General features: G+C 37.0%; 1 protein-coding gene across 11 annotated transcripts in view; it reads right to left on the bottom strand.

The window, feature by feature from the left end:
* The window catches only part of AFF1 (ALF transcription elongation factor 1), a 175,758-nt gene that overhangs the window by 39,915 nt on the left and 115,232 nt on the right, over positions 1 to 20,611 (bottom strand). For all 11 annotated transcript variants that reach the window (XM_069093531.1, XM_069093564.1, XM_069093521.1 and 8 more), the window contains 6 exons: positions 13,800 to 13,886; positions 7,513 to 7,549; positions 6,888 to 6,939; positions 2,536 to 2,590; positions 2,367 to 2,404; positions 692 to 848 (listed from right to left, as the gene is read on the bottom strand). In XM_069093531.1, the coding sequence (XP_068949632.1) occupies positions 692 to 848; positions 2,367 to 2,404; positions 2,536 to 2,590; positions 6,888 to 6,939; positions 7,513 to 7,549; positions 13,800 to 13,886 (426 nt within the window). The remainder of the gene's footprint in view (positions 1 to 691; positions 849 to 2,366; positions 2,405 to 2,535; positions 2,591 to 6,887; positions 6,940 to 7,512; positions 7,550 to 13,799; positions 13,887 to 20,611) is intronic.

The raw sequence follows: 20,611 nt of genomic DNA, 5'->3' as shown, positions 1-20,611 counted from the left end.
TCAGACACTAGTTATGTGACCCTGAGCAAGTCACTTAACCCTGACTGCGTTAGGAAGGGAGGGAAAGAAGGAAGGAAGGAAGGAAGGAAGGAAGGAAGGAAGGAAGGAAGGAAGGAAGGAAGGAAGGAAGGAAGGAAGGAAGGAAGGAAGGAAGGAAGGAAGAAAGGAAGGAAGGAAGGAAGGAAGGAAGGAAGGAAGGAAGGAAGGAAGGAAGGAAGGAAGGAAGGAAGGAAGGAAGGAAGGAAGGAAGGAAGGAAGGAAGAAAAGAAGGATGGAAGGGAGGGAGGGAGGGAAGGAGGAAGAAAACAGAAAATAATGAAGCTTTTCTCCTAATTAGGGTTAAAGTTCTATGAACATTTAATTTTTTTAAATGATGCTCCCTCCCAACAGCTAGCAAAAATCTGAAGGGTTCATTCTACACTTCCAAAAAGGAAGACAGAAGGTAGAATAAATAAGTAAATGCAAGCCTGTGCTGGGTAGGAAAAGAAATGCGTCTCCCCTGGGATGAGGCGGATGCACTGGCATGAAAACCGCAGCAGAGTGGCAGAAGGTTGCACTGAAATCCACCACAGAGGGGCAGAAGTTTGCCCTGAAATTCACCACAGAGGGGCAGAAGGTTGCACTGAAATCCACCAGAGGGAAGAAGGATGCACCGGGACACTGGGCTTTCTGCACCCTAGGGTCACTATACCTCAGCTGCCCGAGGTTCTGGAGGCTCATTCTCTTCACTGTCACTGGAGCTGCTTTCACTCTCAGAGTCGGAGGAGGTATCAGAGTCACTGGTGGTCTCTGATTCTGTATTGGTGGAATGTGCTGAAACCACGCTGTCTGCCAGGGACTGCGGAACACTGCAAAGCAAAGGCGAAAAAATGAGACAGCAGAACATCCAAGCATCTCCCTTTCCTCTCCCATCTTGCACCCACTTCTCTCTCTTTTTTCTGTTTTTGCTAAAGTAACAAACATTTCCTGCAAATATACTGTTGCCCTGTATTGCCAAAAGAGCTAGAACTATGGTATGATATCAAGAACTGTTTGTAAATATGATGCCTGAAAGATGAGCTGAAAAACCAGTCACTTGGGCATACATTGGCCAATTTCTGCACGACAAAAAACCCAAGGACTGCGTTCAATGTACAATGTATGTTCAGACACATTGCACTAACTTCTTGAAGTCATTCAAGGACTACAACAATAGAAAATTGTTTCTATTTTTGATTCAGCAAATATTTCATTATTACTCAGTGCATGTGACACCGGCAGAGAGCGACAGAGTAGATGGAATAAAGTGCACTTACCAAAGGGAATATATAACTAACTAGTACCTTGAAGGTTTCTTAAAGAAATTTTTCTTAAATTTATTTAATTATCCTGCAGAATTCAGGACCAGAACCTTTTCCCTCAAAAGGATCTTAAGTATGAATTTTAAGTATGAATTAACCAGATAATTGTTTCCATTTTTTCCCTTTCCTTATATAAATTAAATAAATTCTTAAAGAAATTTCAAAGGAGAAAAGTTGCATCATCATTTTTCAAACAGACTTAAAAAAATTTCTCATTTTTTTTCTGATAGAAAAAATAATTTTCAACAGCTAACTTTAAAACTTTGCTTTTAGATGTTAATTAAATTAAAAGAGGGATTTCTCCATTGTCAACAATACACTGTCAAGCAGCTGGACAATGCTGCTATCTGAATATGTTAGTAGAATCTTAATGCAAAATTAAGAGGCCTTTTATAGGACAATTATTACAAATAGTATCTACAATTAATATCTACAATTATTGGCATGTCAGCTGTGTGTCTATGTTAAGCAAACCTGGTTCATTAAGCAACAAATTTTACTTCAAGGCTACCGACAACCTGCATTTTAGTCTCTGAGCTTTCCTTTCCAGGGTGTTATGTCTCTAAACCATGCTATCAGTTGGTCATGGGCTCAACTCTGAGCTTCAAAGGAACTAACTGGTAGCAAGTCATCGTTAGCTCCCTTTCTTAGAGGCTATCAAACATGTTTGCCACAACAAAATATTTAATTGCACTAAACCTATTTAAATTTTCTGATTGCTAGAATGAAAGATATTTATTTAAAAAAAAAAAACCTAGAAGTTTCTTTTTGCCTTTTACTACTTAATGCAGATCTCAAATGAAGAAATATGCCCACAAATGAACAAAGTTAAGCCTAACCAACCAACCACAGTAAAAGAACCAATTTAAACTTAATGAGCACTCAGTCCCTATCCAGTTCACCCAAACCCACTCTAAGAAGACACTAATGTACAAAATGTCAGAACTAGCTGAATCTCCCCAAAATTATGAAAACTATTTTCTATAGAGTATCAAAATTTGTACAGATGTGAGAGAAATACAGTACCTTGCAGGAGCAGATGAAGGAGGGGGCTTCTCAGAGGCCTAAGTGTTTGCAGAGAGACAGGGAAAGAGGAAATTGAGGGAGGAAACAGAGAATTGATTAAGTTAACTCAGCTCTGTGCATAGCAAGGACTTAGAAGGAATTCCTGTTTTATGTTATATGCAAAACTGACTTGTTCATCACCGCTCTCTTCACTGTCGCTTAACTGAAGGTCATCCTCTAACATCCTGGAAAACAGAGAGGGAGAAAGAGAGAGAGAGAGCTTATCTTGAGAGCAATCTCCACCATATTCCTGAACTTCGTAAAACTTATTTGATGTATCCACAGTACACACTAAAAACAAGCAATAGGAACTTTGTTTTGTGGTTAATAATACTAGAAACCCAAAACCTCAAGGGCCATACTTTTTCATTATTAATAGAGAAATTGCCTCTTTATATCCTAAGCACAATTTTTTTTTTTTTCTTGTATCCTCCCAGGCTTGAAACCGCACCAAGACTTTGAGGACACGCTGAACACTCCCTAATAACTCATTCAACAACAGTGTTTGATGTTGCCTTGTGCAACTGTGAAATTTAAGCAATAGAAAATAGTTAAGACACAGAAAAACTAGTAAGAAACATTTAAATGAAATTCATTCTTGAACTATATGAATTTCAAGAACTATGATAAACATATATAGTGCCCCAGCTTCCCTGCTCAAGCCTTATAAATCTATAATTAGATTTGTATGTAAATTCAAATATCAACATGTAAACTATTTCCGTCATCATGGGAAAGTCTTCAAGTCAAGTCTAGAATCAAATGAATCAGTTCAGTCATTCTGAATGGGGTAGATAACCTGCAGAATTCAGGACCAGAACCTTTTCCCTCATGTAATGGCAATGTAAATTTTGAAGATCTTCCCTGCCCCTAGGCTAAAGTGCACCTGGAGCCTGGGGTGGGAGGCTTGTTTTCAGTAGATACTTCTTGATTGGCCAGTGAGTCAATAAGGTTGTTACATTCTCTGAGCCAGGAGAAGGCTATATAAGCCCTGATGTGTAGCTTTGTTTTGGGGCTCACTTTGAGAAGTGTTCTGTGATTTGATCAGATGAAACTCTGGGAAGCCAGTTGTTGAGAGCCCCCCTCTCCACTTTGAAAAACCCAGATGTTGATTTGGTATGGATGTAATGGTCGGACAGTTTGGAAATCTGTCTACTTGATCTGTTTCTCTGTCTTGATAATTCTGTCTGTATATCCTGAAGTTCGGGGTGCTGACCATTTTCCCCTGAACTAGGTAAATGATACATATTTGACTGATTAAAGTAAGCTTGTTAACCCATTTTGAGTTGCTTTCCTTTATCAAAGCAGATCTTAGAACCTGTGTTGGCAGACACCCTGGGGACGCTGGGGTGCTTGCTGATACACCTCAAAAGGATCAGATTTTAAGTATGAATTAACCAGATAATTGTTTCCATTTTTTTCCCTTTCTTTACATAAATACAGGCAAATAGCTCAGTCTAGTGCCTAACAGGAAAAAGGGTGAGAAAAATATATTACAATAAAATCAAAGTCCTAAGGTAACCTAATACTTAAGGAAACAGTAACCTACCCATTGGGCTGACCAGTTCCACATTAAAAAAAAAAGATTCTAGTCTCTGCTAGTTTACTAATTAAAGAGAAGGCAAATTAACAGCAAAGGTGGCAGAAAAAGAACCTCAATTTGGAAGGTTCATTTCCCATCACTGTTATCTTTACAAGAAAAGAGAAGAGCAGATTTCCCAACTCTCCTTCAAGACAATTCAAAGGGAATCTAAGGTATTTCAGACCTAAATTGAAAAATATTATTTTTTCAAAAAATTCCACCTGCCATGTTTCTTTTATAATCTCTTCCTCATCTACAGAACTTCCTATGAAAATATACAGATGAATGAAATCCACAGATTTCTATTTGTTGTTCTTATTTCTATACAACTGCTAAATTGTCTTGGCATTAATTATGGACAGAGGCCCAGTCTGAGAATCAAGAGGTCCCACATATAAGTCTTGTTATTGACAGATAATAAGGTGCTAGTTAACTTAAATTCTCTCTCAGTGTCCCACGCAAACAAGCTGATATGTTACAGAAAAGCTGTTTGGATGTGACAATCAATCAATAAATAGCTTCTTCCTGAGAAAACATACTTCTCTGGCTTGAGTCCAGATTCCCAGAAGCTTCTGGAATATAACACTGTTGGGCTTCCCTGAGTCATTTAGGGGCTTCCATTAGACCTCAAAGGACTGGGCTCAGGGGAGACACTCAACTGCCTTAAAGGGCAAATCTCCTATCCTCTACCATTGAACGAAACCTTCCCAATGGTTAACATACTACCATTCCCTCATACTTTCCCTATTCCAATAATATTGTACTCCTGGCAGCTGAAGAAGAAACCCTACTTCCCAAATCCCAGCTGTTAAAATTCATTCCCACCCACTTCAACCATACCCCAGCAAATCACACTAGAGACCTTCCCACCAAGCCATCTGGTATCTGTACTCTACAGTAAATAAGCTTCCTTTCATTTTAGACCTCTTTTTCTCTTACTCATTCCATCTTTTGGATCTCTGAGATGTCACTATCCTTGGCCCATCCTCTTCAGAGCTGGTTATAGCTTCTCTGGTCCACATTTCTCATTCTCTTCCAAACCCTGTGCAATGACTTCCAGTTTCATCAGTAAGCTGATCACTTTCTCCAAAGTGGATCATAATCTCTTTATTACCAGATCTGATGGCCTTTTCTGAAACCTCATCATTCTTGTCCAAAGCACTTAAAGCAGACTACTTTTTCCCCCCTTGATACTCTCTTTTTGTCCAAGTTTTCATGCCATTGTTCTTGCTTTTACTGCCATACTGACAATCCTCTTCAGTCTCTTTGCTATATTTCATCTGAACCACCCCCCACTAAATGTATTCCCCAAGGCTCCACCCCTCTTTTCTTATTTACTATTTTACAATTTTTTTCTTTTTTAGTACTTCCCAAAGTGATCTCAATAACATCACCTTTATGATTCTTAGATCTATATATCCAGACCTAAAATCTTTTCTGAGCTCCAATCCAGCATTCCCAATTAGCCATTAGACATTCTGAATCAATGTTCCACAGGTATATCAAACCCAATATGCCCAAAACAAAAATCATTATCTATTCCCCAAATCAATCCTTCCTTCAAACTTCACTCTCATTGCTAAGGGCACAATCACCCTCCAAGTGACCTAAGCTCACAACCTCAATGTTATTCAACTCCTCAATCTCATTCAGCCCACACATCCAATCAGCTGTCATAGCTTGTTTTTTCTACTTTCACAATATCATTCTTACATACTTCCTTCTCTGTTCTCTCACAGCTACCACCCTAGTTCATGCCTTCATCATCTCTTATGTACTATTATAATACCCTCCTAATTATTCCTTAAAAAAAAATTTAAAATAAAATTGTGAAGAACTCTATGTAGTAGCATAATGTTGTAGGAAATTGATCATGAGTCCGAACATACAGGAATCTCATCCTTACTGCTTTACTGTTGTTGTCTGAAGGAGGGTATAAGAAATATTTTTCTTACATAACACCAAGTCAAAACAGAAACATTTTTTTCCTGAAAGAATGGAATATGGGGTACATTGTACTTTGGAATATATGGCACACTACAAATCTGTAAGTTGTTTTCAAAATATCATAGATTATAAGTAGGTATAAAAATTCTGGCACCACTGATCCCGAGCCGTATGACGTCCATCACTAATTGCTAATCTAGCCTGCTGTTATCAAGGGATCATAGGGCCTCATACAAAGGGTTTCACCCCACTGGGCCTGAGATGACCTACTAAGAGTCTTGCAAAACGAATGCTGTTCTCCACTGACAGAAAAAGCTACTTAACCAATGAAACCCTGGGTCTGAAGCAACAAAAATGACCGAGTGATTGCTGAAAGAAGTTTTCTATTAATACAAGCAATCACGGACAAAACCTAGAAAGTACAACCGTGAAACTGTACGTTTTCATGAAAGTAAGTTTAAAATCCAACATTACTTAAAATGTTACTGAGGTTTATAAGCCCTAAAATGTAGAAATTTAGCAATAACTGGGTGAAGACCTTGAATTCCATTTCCTTTTAAAAAAACTTTTTAAATTTAACTTTGCTTTTTATCCTGTGCCTGACACAAGTAATCAAAGCAAAAATAAACATACCTTTTCTGATCCTTTCCTCCCTCAAGGCATCAGTAACTTATTACTCTATTTTTACTTTAAAACAAAGAATTATGAAATTATAAAATGAAAGTGCACATATACTAAGAATAATGATCACAACAGATTAAGATCTTAAGTATTTGGAGATTAAGTAATCCTTTGAGTAGCAATATAAAATAGCATCACAATTAAATGGCAAAGAATTAACCTCAAATTAAAGGCTCAAGAAAATCCTATGTCTAAGTGTATTTAGATGAGTAACTACAACATCAAAATATCCCCTGAACTCCTTCCTCAATGAACACATCTGGGAAACTTACGATGTTGCTGGCTGAGAATTAGAGCAGGTTTTTGAAGATGTACCATGCTGCTCTGCGAAGAGAGAAAAGGACATTAAGGTTAAACCAAGCAACAGTCACTATTCTTTACAAGTCATCTGCCACATCTATAAAATGGTGATAAAAATGTGTCTGTTTCATAGCTCTGTGACGTGCGAATTTTTAGACTAAAAATGAGTGTATAAAAAACAAAGTGAAAACCTTTAATTGCCATATAAATACCAGTTATTATCATTACACAAATATGTGCTATTGTTGTAAGGTAGAGTAAAAGTTAAATTACTTGGCCAAGATCACACAGTGAAAGAATTGAGATGCCAACCTGTTTTTCTGATGACTTAAGTATCACCACAATTCCTTAACTTTTTGTGAAATACAGAGCAAATCCTATAGTGCTACTTTTGCAGAGGTAGACCAATGTCCAAAAAGAGAAATAATACTAATGGTAACAGAATATTACCTGTGTTAATGTTCATAATTTTTCTCTCTGCCTAAGGCAATCATTTTTTGCCTCTACCTTTTGAAACCTTACTACAAATTATTATCAAATCAGAAACAATGGTGCTCAATCTCCCTTTGTAACAATGGGCTTCAAAGTTTAACTTACTGTGGTTCTGTAATACAGATTCAATGTGCTGAAATTCCTGGAAAACAACAAAAATTCACATTAATAATTTTAGGAAGATTCACGAACCTTACAAGTACAAAGCTATCATAATACTATTGATTTTAATGTGAAAAACTATCTCTTTTTTTTTAAGGAGCTAGTTTTATAGCTTATACATTTTTTAAAAAGCTCATTTTTCTGCTTTCATGGCTATTTTGTAAATTTGAATCACTAACAATCTTCTCTTTAAAAATGCAGATGAGCCACATATAACAACAAAATAGAAGACTGAAAAGAAACATGTGACTTGGAACATAATAAAATGTATTTGTGATATATCTTCTAGGCACAAATCATGGGAAGCAAACTCTGTGTCCACAGGGATTCAATTCACTAATGAAAGGAAATACAAAGTAAGAAAAATTTCTTAGGCTAATAGTCAAATTAAAATTTAATAAATTTAATACACTAAATATTTTAAAATATTATCTAATATTTACTTTAAGACAATGATTTGCCTATTATTGAAAGAGCCAGGAAGTACATTTCCATAGAGAAATTACAGTTACATTTCATTAATGTGTTATTAGTTGGCCCAAGCTTAGTTTGGCAAATTCCCTCTTCATAGATACTATCTTTTAATAGTTTAAACTTCAGTCTCTAAGAACAAGTATAAAATACTTGGGTGAAACCAAGAGATGGCTTGAATTGAGGCAGGCAGTCCAATACCCATACACGTATTCCAGTCAAAACAAAAAGAGCGTTAGATGAAATGATGTTCATGAAATTTTATGAAAAATAAGAGTAAGTCACTTCATGTACCACAAAACTGCATTTAAAAAATCAGCCAGAAGTCCACAGGCAATAGGAAAAGGGGCCCACCAAAAGAGTCAATGCCAATCCACAAGACAGAACACTACTGGCTTTTGACCAGAGATGGGATAGAGAGTGCTCTAACCCAGCAAGACTGTACTATGTGTAGGCAGCAGGAGCAGAGGACCTTCAGAAAACCTCTGGGTAACTGCATACCCACAGGGTGGATCTTAGTAGCCACTAGGAGCAAAGCTCAGATTAAGACAAAAGGTCTATCTTTTCTACCTCAAAGATCCAAGGGAGCCAAAAGCATCAGAGCACAGACAACTCCCAATAACAGAGATCAGCAAAGAAAGTGTTGAAATCTATCAAGGTTCATCACCTCAGCACAACTGATGGTAGAACCTGGGCCAGGCAGAAAGCCCCAATTTGGGAATTAATAAGATAGGAAAAAAAAAAAGAAGAAAGTAACTAATCTAAAGAAATTTGTACAGAAACAGAGATAACAAAAGAAAAAAATCCAAATTGGAAAAAGAGTCACTCTACAAAAAAGACAAACAGAGACTCAGAGAAAAAAAAGAAAGGGTTTTCCACAAGTACTAATTTGAATACCTGGAAGAAATGGACGAGATTTTTTTAAATGAAAATAAAAATTCTGAAGGAAGGAAAATTAATAATTTAGAAAAGAAAGTGGTAAAACCTTGTCAAAGTAATGGACTCCTTTAAAATTAAAGGTACTCCATTTTCATATATTTTGGTACTGAAAGGGGCAAAATTATTTTTTCATAAAGAAAAAGAGGGGTGGCTAGGTGGCTCAGTGAATAGAGCACTGGTCCTGGAGTCAGGAGGACCTGAGTTCAAATCTGGTCTCAGATACAACACACACAAAAAACTAGCCGTGTGACCTTGGGCAAGTCACTTAACCCCAAATACCCTCCAAAAAGCAAAAAAACAAAAACATAAAGAAAAAGAACAAAAGTAATTACTAATGGATGTAAGATGTCGTCTCTTTCCTACAGAACAGTATGGTACCTAGAAGGAGTAGAAAAAGAGCTCCAGATTAATAATAACTACTAAAATCTGTTGTGTGTAAAGAAATAATTTTCAGATAAGCTGTGAACAGTTTGGGGGCAAAGTGGAGAGAAAATGGCCTCTAGTATGAATATTTCATTAACTGTACTTCAATATATTTGGTTTCCTCTGTAATTATATTTTATACACTTTAAAACATTATTGGGGCAGCTAGGTGGTGCAGTGAATAGAGCACCGGCCCGGGAATCAGGAGGACCTGAGCGCAAATCCAGCCTCAGACACTTAACACAAAAACTAGCCATGTGACCCAACTGCCCTCCAAAAAGCAAAAAGAAAAGGGGGTCCATAAGAGAAGGGGTCCATAGGTTTCATCAGACTGCCCAAGGGGTCCATAACAAAAGAACATTTAAGGAACCTTAACGTAAAGATTTAAAACACCTTGGAAAGGGTATAGAATGATGGGTATTTCCTATGTGAACAGTTCAATGGTATAAAGGGGTAGAAAAAGAATTTCTATTCACTGAAAAGTAAGAAAATGTGAGTTAAAAGAAATGGACCAAAGAATAGGTGGAACTACAAAGCATTGTGGTCAGTCAGCTCATTTGCATGTAACTATTTTCAGGAATAAGGATAAAAGTAAAAAAAAATAGGAAATACCAGATAAATCATACTTCACCGGTTTGGTGAGATTTTACCTGTTCAGTGCAAGGCAAGTTACTGAATACCTGAAGGCACTGTTTTGAGCCACTAAAACACAGGGAAAAGGTCAAAGAAGCATGGTTATTCTGGTCAAGAATGGACAGGAAGGAAAAGAAAAATGCAACAGAAAAGTAGCCCTGCTGATGCCTTGGGAATAAAGTGACTGAGAAGATAGTGAGCTAACAAAAATGCTTTAGCAACCAGATCCTTTTTGACTGAAGAGAGAGTGACCCTCCCTGATCACATGAGAGATTCAGGATTAGCTCTGGCTTTTTAGGAACATCTAGGAAGGTGAAGCCCTTCAGAAGTACCTGTCATTCACTACAAAGCTCGACTTCACACCTATTAAGACTGGCAAAGACAGCAAAAACAGAAACCGTTAAAGAAGGCTAGCAGGAAAACTGGCATATGACTTCACTCTTGGTGGATTTGGGACTTAGTCCAGTCAACCTGGAAAGCAAGTTAGATTTATGCCTCCAAAGTGACTAAACCGTGTCACACTTAAAAAAAGGGGGTGGGGGGAGGAAAAAAAGACTCATACGTAACAAAAATAGTAGCTAATCTGTGTTATGACAAAGAACTGCAAAGTAAAGGGGTGCCCATCAATAGAAAGCTGAACCCATCATGGTGTATGAATATACTAAAACAGTATTGTACTGTAATGAGGGATGAAAGGACTCATTTCAGAGAAGTCCAGTGATTATGGAATGAAGTGATGCAAATGAAAAGATCAGATCCAACAGAACAATCTATGTAGTACCAACAACACTGTGCAGAAAGGAAACTTTTATATAAGACTTAAGAATTCCGAGCAATGCAAGGACCAACTATGATTAAAGCCGGCTGGTGATGGAACATCCTATCAACCTACTGTAAGAAAGGTAATGTGCTTAATACAGAAGAAGATGCAAGTTGGTCTATGGAGACATTTGTTTTCCTTAAATCTGCATATTTTGACGAGGGTTTTATCTTGTTTTCATTGGGTACAGGGAGGGGGCCAAGAGGAAAGAGAGCTATGTCCATGTTAGGGTAGCCAGAAAGAAAGGAAAATAAAATATAGAAAAGCGAGTCTGAATAATTTTTGGCAAATGCACAGAAGAGAACAGAAGGAAGGTCAGAAGGAAAGATGGACAAGTAGAACAGCTTTTAAAGTTATATGTTGAATTTATTACATTTAAAAGGAAAAACAAATCATACATAGTAGTTTGGCAATTTCCTGTACAATATCCTTTTTCTTTTCCACTATGTATTTGGAAATGCCCATTTTATTTTATATCTGCTAAGTTCAGAATGAAAAATAGAGCAGTTTAATAATTTTTTAAGTACCTGTGGTTCTCTGCTGCCTTCTTTGGTTTGAGAGGGAAAAGCAGAACAGGGAAAGACGTTTTATAATTGCTTTGGTTTAAAGAAAAGGATTCTAAGCTTTAGCTGGCGGATGTAATATCCCAGGGAGTGAATATCTGACTGGGCTTGTCTGTACTGAGCCAGCCAGATTTGCTGGATAGTTGTTGAGCTTAATGGTGATTGCTGGCTAAATTAAGAGAGTAACACTCCCTCAGAGACCTTTTAGGGGTGATTATATATTCAAAGAGTTTATAATGCTGTTAGCTTGAAAGAAGAAGAGGATTTGCCTAGTTGGAGGACATTAGGATTAAGGCAGGTAGGTAGAACAGTGAATATAACACTGGGCTTGGACTCAGAAGAACTTCATGAGTTCAAATCTGGTCTCTGACACACACTAGCTGAGTGGCCCTGGGCAAATCACCTAACCCTATTTGCCTCAGTTTCCTCATCTATAAAACAAGCAGGAGAAGGGCAAAGCACACTCCAGTATCTTTGCCAAGAAAACCCCAAATGGGGCCACAAAGTTGGACACAACTGAACTGAGGATAAGTGGAACAGTTAGAGGAAAAGCAGCTTCTTGTGGGACAAATATTCTTTTTAAGGGACTGACATCCAGACCCATAGCCCAGAGTTGTGAGTTACCCCATGCATATAGCTTTTCTTGACTCATGCATTACCCTGTCAGATTTCTCTAAGAAATTATATAAATTTCTTTAAGATATAGAATATATAAATATTCTACATTTAGATATATTTTATATATTCTAATATTCTATATTTTAATAGATATTTAATATATAAAAATAATATTCTATATTTTAATATATAAAAGAATATATAAATTTCTATAAGAAATTTCTCTAAGAAAACCTTTTCTCCCATCGATAATGAGAGCATGCATTGCTGAGACAAAGAGTTAAGTGTAGAAACAGGATAGTACATGTATAAATGATAAAAGGAGAAGATGGGGAAGAATAATACCTGGGAGGAAACAGATAAGAATAAAAGCAAACTTCAGCTTCAGAGGAAAGATCCTGAAGGGAATTTTTAAAAAGTGGAAAGTGAGAGACTAGGGTTGGCCATCAGCTGGAGAAAGGCTGGACAAATTGTGATATATAGATGTGAGGTAATATTATTGCACTCTAATGGACAAATTGTGATATATAGATGTGAGGTAATATTATTGCACTCTAAGAAATGACAAAATAGGTTTTCAGAGAATCATGAAACAACGTATGAAGTGATACAGAGTAGAGTGAGCAGAAGGAGTGGGACAATTCATAAAATAAACTTTCTTTTTTTGAAGGTCAATTGGGGTTAAGTGACTTGCCCAAGGTCACACAGCTAGTTTTTGTGTTAAGTGTCTGAGGCCACATTTGAAATCAGGTCCTCCTGACTGTGCTACCTAGCCGCCTCCATAAAATCAATTTTCAAAGACTTAAGAACTCTGATTAAAGCAATAACTGATGGGAGAAAAATCATGATGAACACGTTACTCAATTTATATTGAAGTAAAGGGACTCAAAGGGACACATTTTCATGTATCACCATTGTATAGATTTACCTTGCCTGGCTATAAGTCTTTATTACAAGGATGCTTTTTTGTTTGTTTGTTTGTTTAAGTGGTGGTGATGGTGGTGGGGAGTGGATTAGTAATAATGGTACAAAAAGAAGAACCTTAAACCTTTAAACCAATAAAAGAGAAAAGAAGTTCATAAGGAAATATAGTCAAAGAGGACAGTTTTAAAGATAACATGATGAATATATTAGAATGTTATTTATATACTTTTAAAAAGCAAGCTATAGAAAACAGATTCATAATTCCATGTCAGTCCTATTTTTAACATATGTGAAAATGCTTCATCTTTTTTGGTGTTCAAAAATTTATAAATTCAAAAGAAAAAGAAATTAACTCATTGTAAAAAAAGTATGAAAAATCTGCAACGATTGTAATACTATTCAAAAGGATTTTTCAAAGTCACACAGAACTTAAAAGCTGGAGTAACAATGGAGATACTCTAATCCAATATCCTTATTTTTAAAAAGAGAAAAATGAAGCCCAAAGACAATAAAGTACTTGTGCAGGGTCATGATTGGACCTAGAACTAAGATCTCAAATTCCAGGTGAGGGAGAGAAGGCAGGCAGGCAGAAAGGAACATTTATTAAGCACCTACTATGTACCAGGAAAATAGCTCATTTAATTGTTATAAAACTCTGAAACATAGGTCTTATTATCATCTCCATTTTAGAGCTGAGGAAACTGCAGAGAGAAGTTTAGTAACTGACCAAGGGTCACTCAATTCCGTAGTCGAGACATCTCTGTTTTTAGTGCTTAATGTATCATTCCAATGTTCCATTAAGCAATAGGTTAAGTTTTTGATGTGCTGAAAAATTTTACCTTTGTTGGGAAAGGAAACTTTGAAGATTCAGCTGTATTAGGCGTATGGATAGCTGTTAAGGGTGGAGGCCATGAATGGGTCATTTCCTGAAAAAAAAGTTAGAAGAAAGGGAAAGTAATTAATAAATAAAACACTTCCTGGTATTTTATTTAGTTCATTTAAAACTAATGTGTAAGGAAAGCAGTCCTGCTGTCAGAAAAAACCCTGAATGAGAGGTTGTGATCCATTTTCTTAAAAAATTTAATAGCTTACCCATCATATATGCAAAAATTGAACATTTTCAACATAAATGAATAAAAATTAGTTCAGAAGGGGAAAAATCAGAATGAGTTGTTAGATAATATCATGCAGCTTAAACTTAATAAAGTCTCTAAATTCTATTTAAAAAGTAATTTATATTTAAATATACACATATTAAAATAGCTGGACTGATTAACTACAGAAATACAAACCAGAGAATAAGAGACAATATAATGATGGCAGTTTACTAAATGCATTATATTATCAGGTAGGACACATTCAATTCTGGTATTGTATTTGCAGGAAATATTAAAGTTGAAATGGCATAATGTTACTGTTTAAACTACACAAATAAGGGTGGTTAGGTGGTGCAGTGAATAGAGCACCAGCCCTGGAGTCAGGAGGACCTGAGTTCAAATCCGGCCTCAGACACTTAATACTTAATAGCCGTGTGACCTTGGGCAAGTCACTTAACCCCAATTGCTCTACCTTCCCCCCTCCAAAAAAAAAAAAAGCAAAAATAAAAAAAATCTTTAAATTTAAAAAAAAAACCTACACGAATTTAAAAAAAATTTTGGCTATCATTTCAACTTGCTAAAGCTTTAGTGCACTTGACATTTACCTGAAATACATTAGCATACAATCTTATTTTTCTTGTGCTGCCTAACAATAATGTAACAAAATTTTAAAAAATTGTTTTCACTTATTTTCTTCAGGCTAAAAAGGATTTCTGTGATTACCAAAGTAATATCTATTTACTAAATTTTATTCTAAGCACCTAGTATCTGAACTTACAGTTTAGGTATGAAAGTGAAACTGTTAAAACTTTTTTTGAAAAGCCAAAACAAAAAAGGATGAGCAATGATAAAAACTTAGCCTTCTCAAGTATTTTGTAAATCTTACTTTTCTTGTTCAGTCCGGTCCAATTCTTTGTGACCCTATGGACCACAGAATGTCAGGCTCTTCAAGTCTCCACCATTTCCCAAAGTCTGTCCAAGTTCATGTTCATTGTTCCCATATTTATCCATCTCATCCTCTGCCATCCCCTATTCCTTTTGCCTTCAATCTTTCCCAACATCAGGGTCTTTATAATCAGTTTCAGCATCTGACCTTCCAGTGAAATAATTTCTTTAAGTAGTAATCTCTTGGCTGTCCAAGGTACTCAAGTCTTCTCCAACATCACAATTCAAAAGCATTGATTCTGAGGCACTCAACTTTCCTTGCAATCCAGTTCTCACTGTCATACATTACTGCAGGAAAAACCACACCTTTGACTATCTGGACATTTGTCAGCAAGGTGATATTTCTGGGTTTTTTTTTTTATGATGCTATTCAGATTTGACATAGATTTCCTTCCACGAAGCATCTTTTAATTTCATGGCTGCAGTTCTTGAGCCCAAGAATATAAAATATGACACTGCTTCCACATCTTCTCTTTCTGTTTGCCAAGAGCTCATGGGACCAGTCACCAAGATATTGGTTTTTTGGATGTTAAGCTTCAAAATAGTTTTTAAACTATCCTCTTTTACCCTCATCAAGAGGGTTATTAACTCTTCTTCACTTTCTGCCATTCAGAGTGGGATCATCTGCCTATCTGAGATCGTTGACATATCTCCCATCAGTCTTAACTCTGGCTTCTCTTTCATTCAGCCTGACATTTTGCATGATATACTCTGCATATAAGTTAAAGTGACAATATATGATCTTGTCATATCCGTTCTCCAATTTTATACCAATCAGTTGCTCCATGTTCAATTCTATTACTTCCTGACCTTCCTTACAGGTTCCTCAAGAGACAAGATGCTGTGGTATTCCCATCACTTTGAGGATTTGCCACATTTTGTTGTGATTCACGTAGTCAAAGGCTTTATTATAGTCAATGAAGCAGAAGTCAGTGTTTTTCCTGAAACTCCCTCGCATTCTCTATAATCCAGCAAATGTTGGCAATCTGTTCTCTAGTTCCTCTGCCTCTTTGAAAACCAGCCAGCACTTGTGGTAATTTTTGGTTCCCATGTTGCTGAATTCTAGCTTGCAGAATCATGAGTATAATCTTGCTGAAGTATGAAATCAGTGCAATGGTTTGGTAATTTGAGCATTCCTTGGCATTGCCCTTCTTTAGGACTGGGAAGTAAGCTGATCTTTTACAAGCCAGTGGCTACTGTAAAGTTTTCTAAATTTGCTGGCATACTGAGTACAGTGCTTTAACAGCATCATTCTTTAGGATTTTTAATAGCTCAGTTGTGATTCCATCATCTTCACTAGCTTTTTATTAGCAAACCTTCCTCAGAATCACTTTTCTTCATTCTCCAGGATATCTGGCACTAAATCAATAACCACACCATCCTGGTTATTAATGATGTTACAATCTTTCTTGCATAGTTCTTTGTATTCCTGCCACCTCTTGTAAATCTCTTCTACTTCTGTTAAGTCCCTACCATTTTCATTTTTTATCATGCCCATTTTTTGCATAAAATGTTCCCTTCATATCTCTAATTCCCTTGAGGAGATCTGTCTTTCCCATCCTATTATTTTCTTCCATTTCTTTACACTGCTCATTTAAGGAAACTCTCTTATTTCTCCTTGCTCTTCTGTGCAATTCTGCATTCCGTTAGGTGTCTTTCCCTTTCTCCCTTCCCTTTCCTTAGCTATTTGTAAAGACTCATCAGACCACTTTGCTTTCTTGCTCTTTCCTGGAGGGAATCTTTTTTTGTTGCCTCCTGTACAATATTGTGAACTTCTGTCCATAATCCTCCATACTCATAAGTGATGTTATTTAGGTCATACCAAAACAGTCTGATGTTTTTTCTTGCTTTCTTCAATTTCAGTCTGAATTTTGCAATAAGAAGTTCATAATCTGAGCCACGGTCAGTTACAGGTCTTGTATAATCAATCTGATTTTTTTATTAACCATATGATGATGCCCATGTGTAGAGTTACTTTTGGACTTGTTAAAAAATAGTGTTTTGCCCTACTTCCTTTTGTATTCCAAGGTCAAACTTGCCTGTTATTCCAATTATCTTTTGATTTTCTACTTTAGCATTCTAATCCCCTATGATGAAGCCTTACTAGCATGACCCAATTTGGCCATCTGCTTGATTTAGTACAAGAGAGCATGAGAAATGATTTCTTTTAAGAAGTTTATTACAAACTAGAAACCTAGTTTTCAGAAGGATCCATTTAATTCAAAAAGCATTTATTGAGCTAGGTGCTGTGCTAAGTCAGGCACTATACATTCAGGCCCTGTCCTCAACTGGCTTACACTCTACTGGAAGAAAGTCAATGTATATGAGCATGCCTGAGAGAATACTAATAACTGGGGAAATCAGGAAAAGTTTCCCAGAGATGGTAGCTCCTAAACTGTGCTCTGGAAGAAGATGGAGAGTGGGGATGATGAAGATGAGGGAGAGGTGAAGGGGAAAGCATTCTAGGCACATTGCGGCTCTGCCAGGAGATGGAAAGGTCTTGAACAGGGAACAGCTAGCAGACCAGCAGAATGCATGAACGGAAGTAATGTGAGATCAATCTAGGAAGAAAGGAGAGAAACAGACGGTGGAGGGCTTTAAAAGGCAAGTAGGAGTTTGAATTTTATCCTAGAGGCAAAAACAAAGTTGACATTTCTCAGGAAGGTATTAGACGATGTGCGAGCATAGGTCAACTAGTATTTATGAAACACCTACCACTACTTTGTGCTAGACTCTGTTAAGCAATGGGGTCAGATACAAAGAAAGACAACACAAACAAACCCTACGTTTAAGGAGACCTACAGTCTAAACAACTATAGACTAGCACAATACCCAGAGAATGAACTGGAGGTTATTTCAGAGAAGGCACCGAGATCAAGGCAGACAAGGAAAGGCTTCTTGCTGAAGGCAGGACTTTAGCTAAGACTTGAAGGAAGCCAGGGAAGGGAGGAGATGTAAATAAAAGGGACTTAAGTCCCTGGGATCAGGGATTGATGATGAAACATCATGGAGTCTGGAGATGGAGTATCTTGCACAAAGAACAGCAAGGAAACCACAGTGAGACTAGATTTCAGAGTGCATGGAGGGGAATAAGGTGTTAGATGGCTGAAAAGGAAAGGGCCAGGTACTGACGGTCTATAAATATCAGAGAATTTTGTATTTGATCTTGAAAGTAATGGGAAACCAGTGGAGTTCACTAAAAAGGGTGGCTGGGGGGAAGGGGGAACATGGTTAGATCGTCTTTTTAGGAAGATCAATTTGGCCCCTCTGTGAATGATGGATTGCAGTGGGGAAGAGAATTAAGACAAGAAGACCAACTAATAAGCTATGGTGCAGAGGGAAGGTAATGAGGGCCTACACTGGGGTGGCTGTATCAGGAGAGGAGGACGCATATTAGAGATACTATGAATAGATGAAAAACAGGATTTGACCAGTGACTGGCTATGGAGGGGGGAGAGCAGAGCAATTGGGGTTAAGTAACTTGCCCAATGTCACACAGCCAGTCACATACTCAGGTCCTCCTGACTCCAGGGCCAGTTCTCTATTCACTGCACCACCTAGCCGCTTCTGATTTTAAGACCTTTATGAGACAACAAAGTGTAGCTATAAAGCTGTCACTTAGTAGTGAAGAATGGATCAGGACAAGGGTTAGACATGAAGATTTAGGAATCATCTGAACAGGGAAGAATGAAGCCATAAGAGCTGATGAGATCACTAAGAAACAATTTTATACAGAGAAAAAAGGATGTGGATAAGTTTACATAGAGGGAAGAGAATCTAACACGAAGCCCTAGGAACTCCAAGAAAGTGAGACAAAGAAGGGGATCTGGCAGAATAGATGGGAAGGAACCACCACATGGGTATGAAGAGAACCAGGAGACAAGAGTCTGTTCAAAATCCACAAAAAGGCCAAGAAGCATGAGGACAGAGAAAGGCCATTGGATTGAGGAGGTAACTGAAAAGCAAGGTCATATGGAAAAAGGAGTTTCAACTGAGTGATGATGAATACAGACAGCTTTTCCTAGGAGTCTGGCAATGGAATTATGGGATAATGGGCTAAGGGGCTGGCAGGGTCAAGTGAAGGAGTTTTTTAAAGGATGTGGGAGGATGGAAAGAGGGAAAATCCCACTGGACACAGCTTTAAGATGATAAAGATATTATAATGGTTATAAATTACGTAAGAATTATAAAGATTATAAAGAGGAGACAGAAGGTGCTGGGGCTAGAGGTTAACTGTGTCAAAAAGGGGGAAACACTTCTGAGAGAAGGAAGGAGATTAGGGGAAAATATGTTAATGGAATTTGAGATACAGGAACAAGTAGAAAAAATTCCTTACAGTTGGCATCAATTTTCTTCAGGCTAAGTATGAAGCAAAGTACTCTTCTGAGTCAAGAGAGCAGTGGTATAGACTTGAGAGATGAAATAATCAGACTGATTCTGTCTTTTTTAATTGATCCTATTTACAGTTAGTTGATTTTGTTCTGTAAATACCTAAGTCAAGATTCTTTGTCTCTGAACAGAGCAATTTGGCTGGCCTGCAATGAGCTAAGATTAGAAATCTTGTTAATCACTGTTCTACTCTTGTGTCAAGGAAATCTGTTACCTTTAAAGAATGCAGGTGGACACCAGAGAGTCTGGTCTAGTATCCAAGCTATCTTTCAAGGATGTCTCGTTCGTTATTCAAAGAAAAACTGGTTTGCTATCAGTGTCCTTGATGCAGCTGGACTAGAACAGTGAACATTTCATTGTCACAGGAGGGAAGGAGGGGTTGATGCTAGCCCTCAATACTAATTTTCATTCCATAATATTTTCTTCCAACTATGATGCTAATCTTCCTATTTTCCACTCCTCAAAACCATAAAAGAGAACTGTCCCCGTCATTCAGAGTGTTCACTTTGCTAGGGAAGAAGAGATACTATTTATTGATAAATTTTCACTTTACTAAAAATTGATCATGGTCAGAATTTTTTGACTGTAACAGGGATTATAAGATTTCAAACAGATATTGTGTTAGTGAATGATTTTTGAACAAGATAATATACTGGAGGGAGTAAGACAGGAAGTCAATCACTGGGAATAGAAGAATGAAAGGATATTGACATGTCTAGGCGTTGGCCTAGACAGGAAGACTATGAGATGAGATACATGAAAACTCTGATGAAGCAAGAATAATGATGTGGGGTTCAGGGAAGAGGCAGAAGGGGAAAATCTGGAACCATGCCCCAGAAGTCAATAACGTGTGAAAATCTTTTTTTAATCAGATACATCTACTAGGCTTATATCCTCAAAGAGATCCAAAAAAGAGGAAAAGGACAAATCTACAAAATATTTATAGGAGCTCTTTTTGTTATACCAAAAAACTGGAAACTAAAAAAGCGCCCATTAGAGAAATTAAAGAACAAATTAAAACAAAATACAATAAATTAAAGCAAATACAAAATAAAATAAAATAAAACAAATACAAAAAGAATGTCATGGAAGACTGCTATGCTGTAAGAAACTATAAATGGGATGGTATCAGTGAAGAAACAAACGAAATTCAAATTGCGCAGAAGTAGGAGAAAAAAAATTATACAATAACAACAAGACTGAAAAGGCAAAGAATTGCA

The sequence above is a fragment of the Petaurus breviceps genome, unplaced genomic scaffold (assembly GCF_028583685.1).
Source record: "Petaurus breviceps papuanus isolate PSGF00001 unplaced genomic scaffold, PetGlider_PUasm1.0 126, whole genome shotgun sequence".
In the NCBI taxonomy this organism is placed as follows: domain Eukaryota; kingdom Metazoa; phylum Chordata; class Mammalia; order Diprotodontia; family Petauridae; genus Petaurus; species Petaurus breviceps.
The sequence above is the reverse complement of the archived record's forward strand: the minus strand, read 5'-3'. Positions and strand labels throughout refer to the sequence as shown.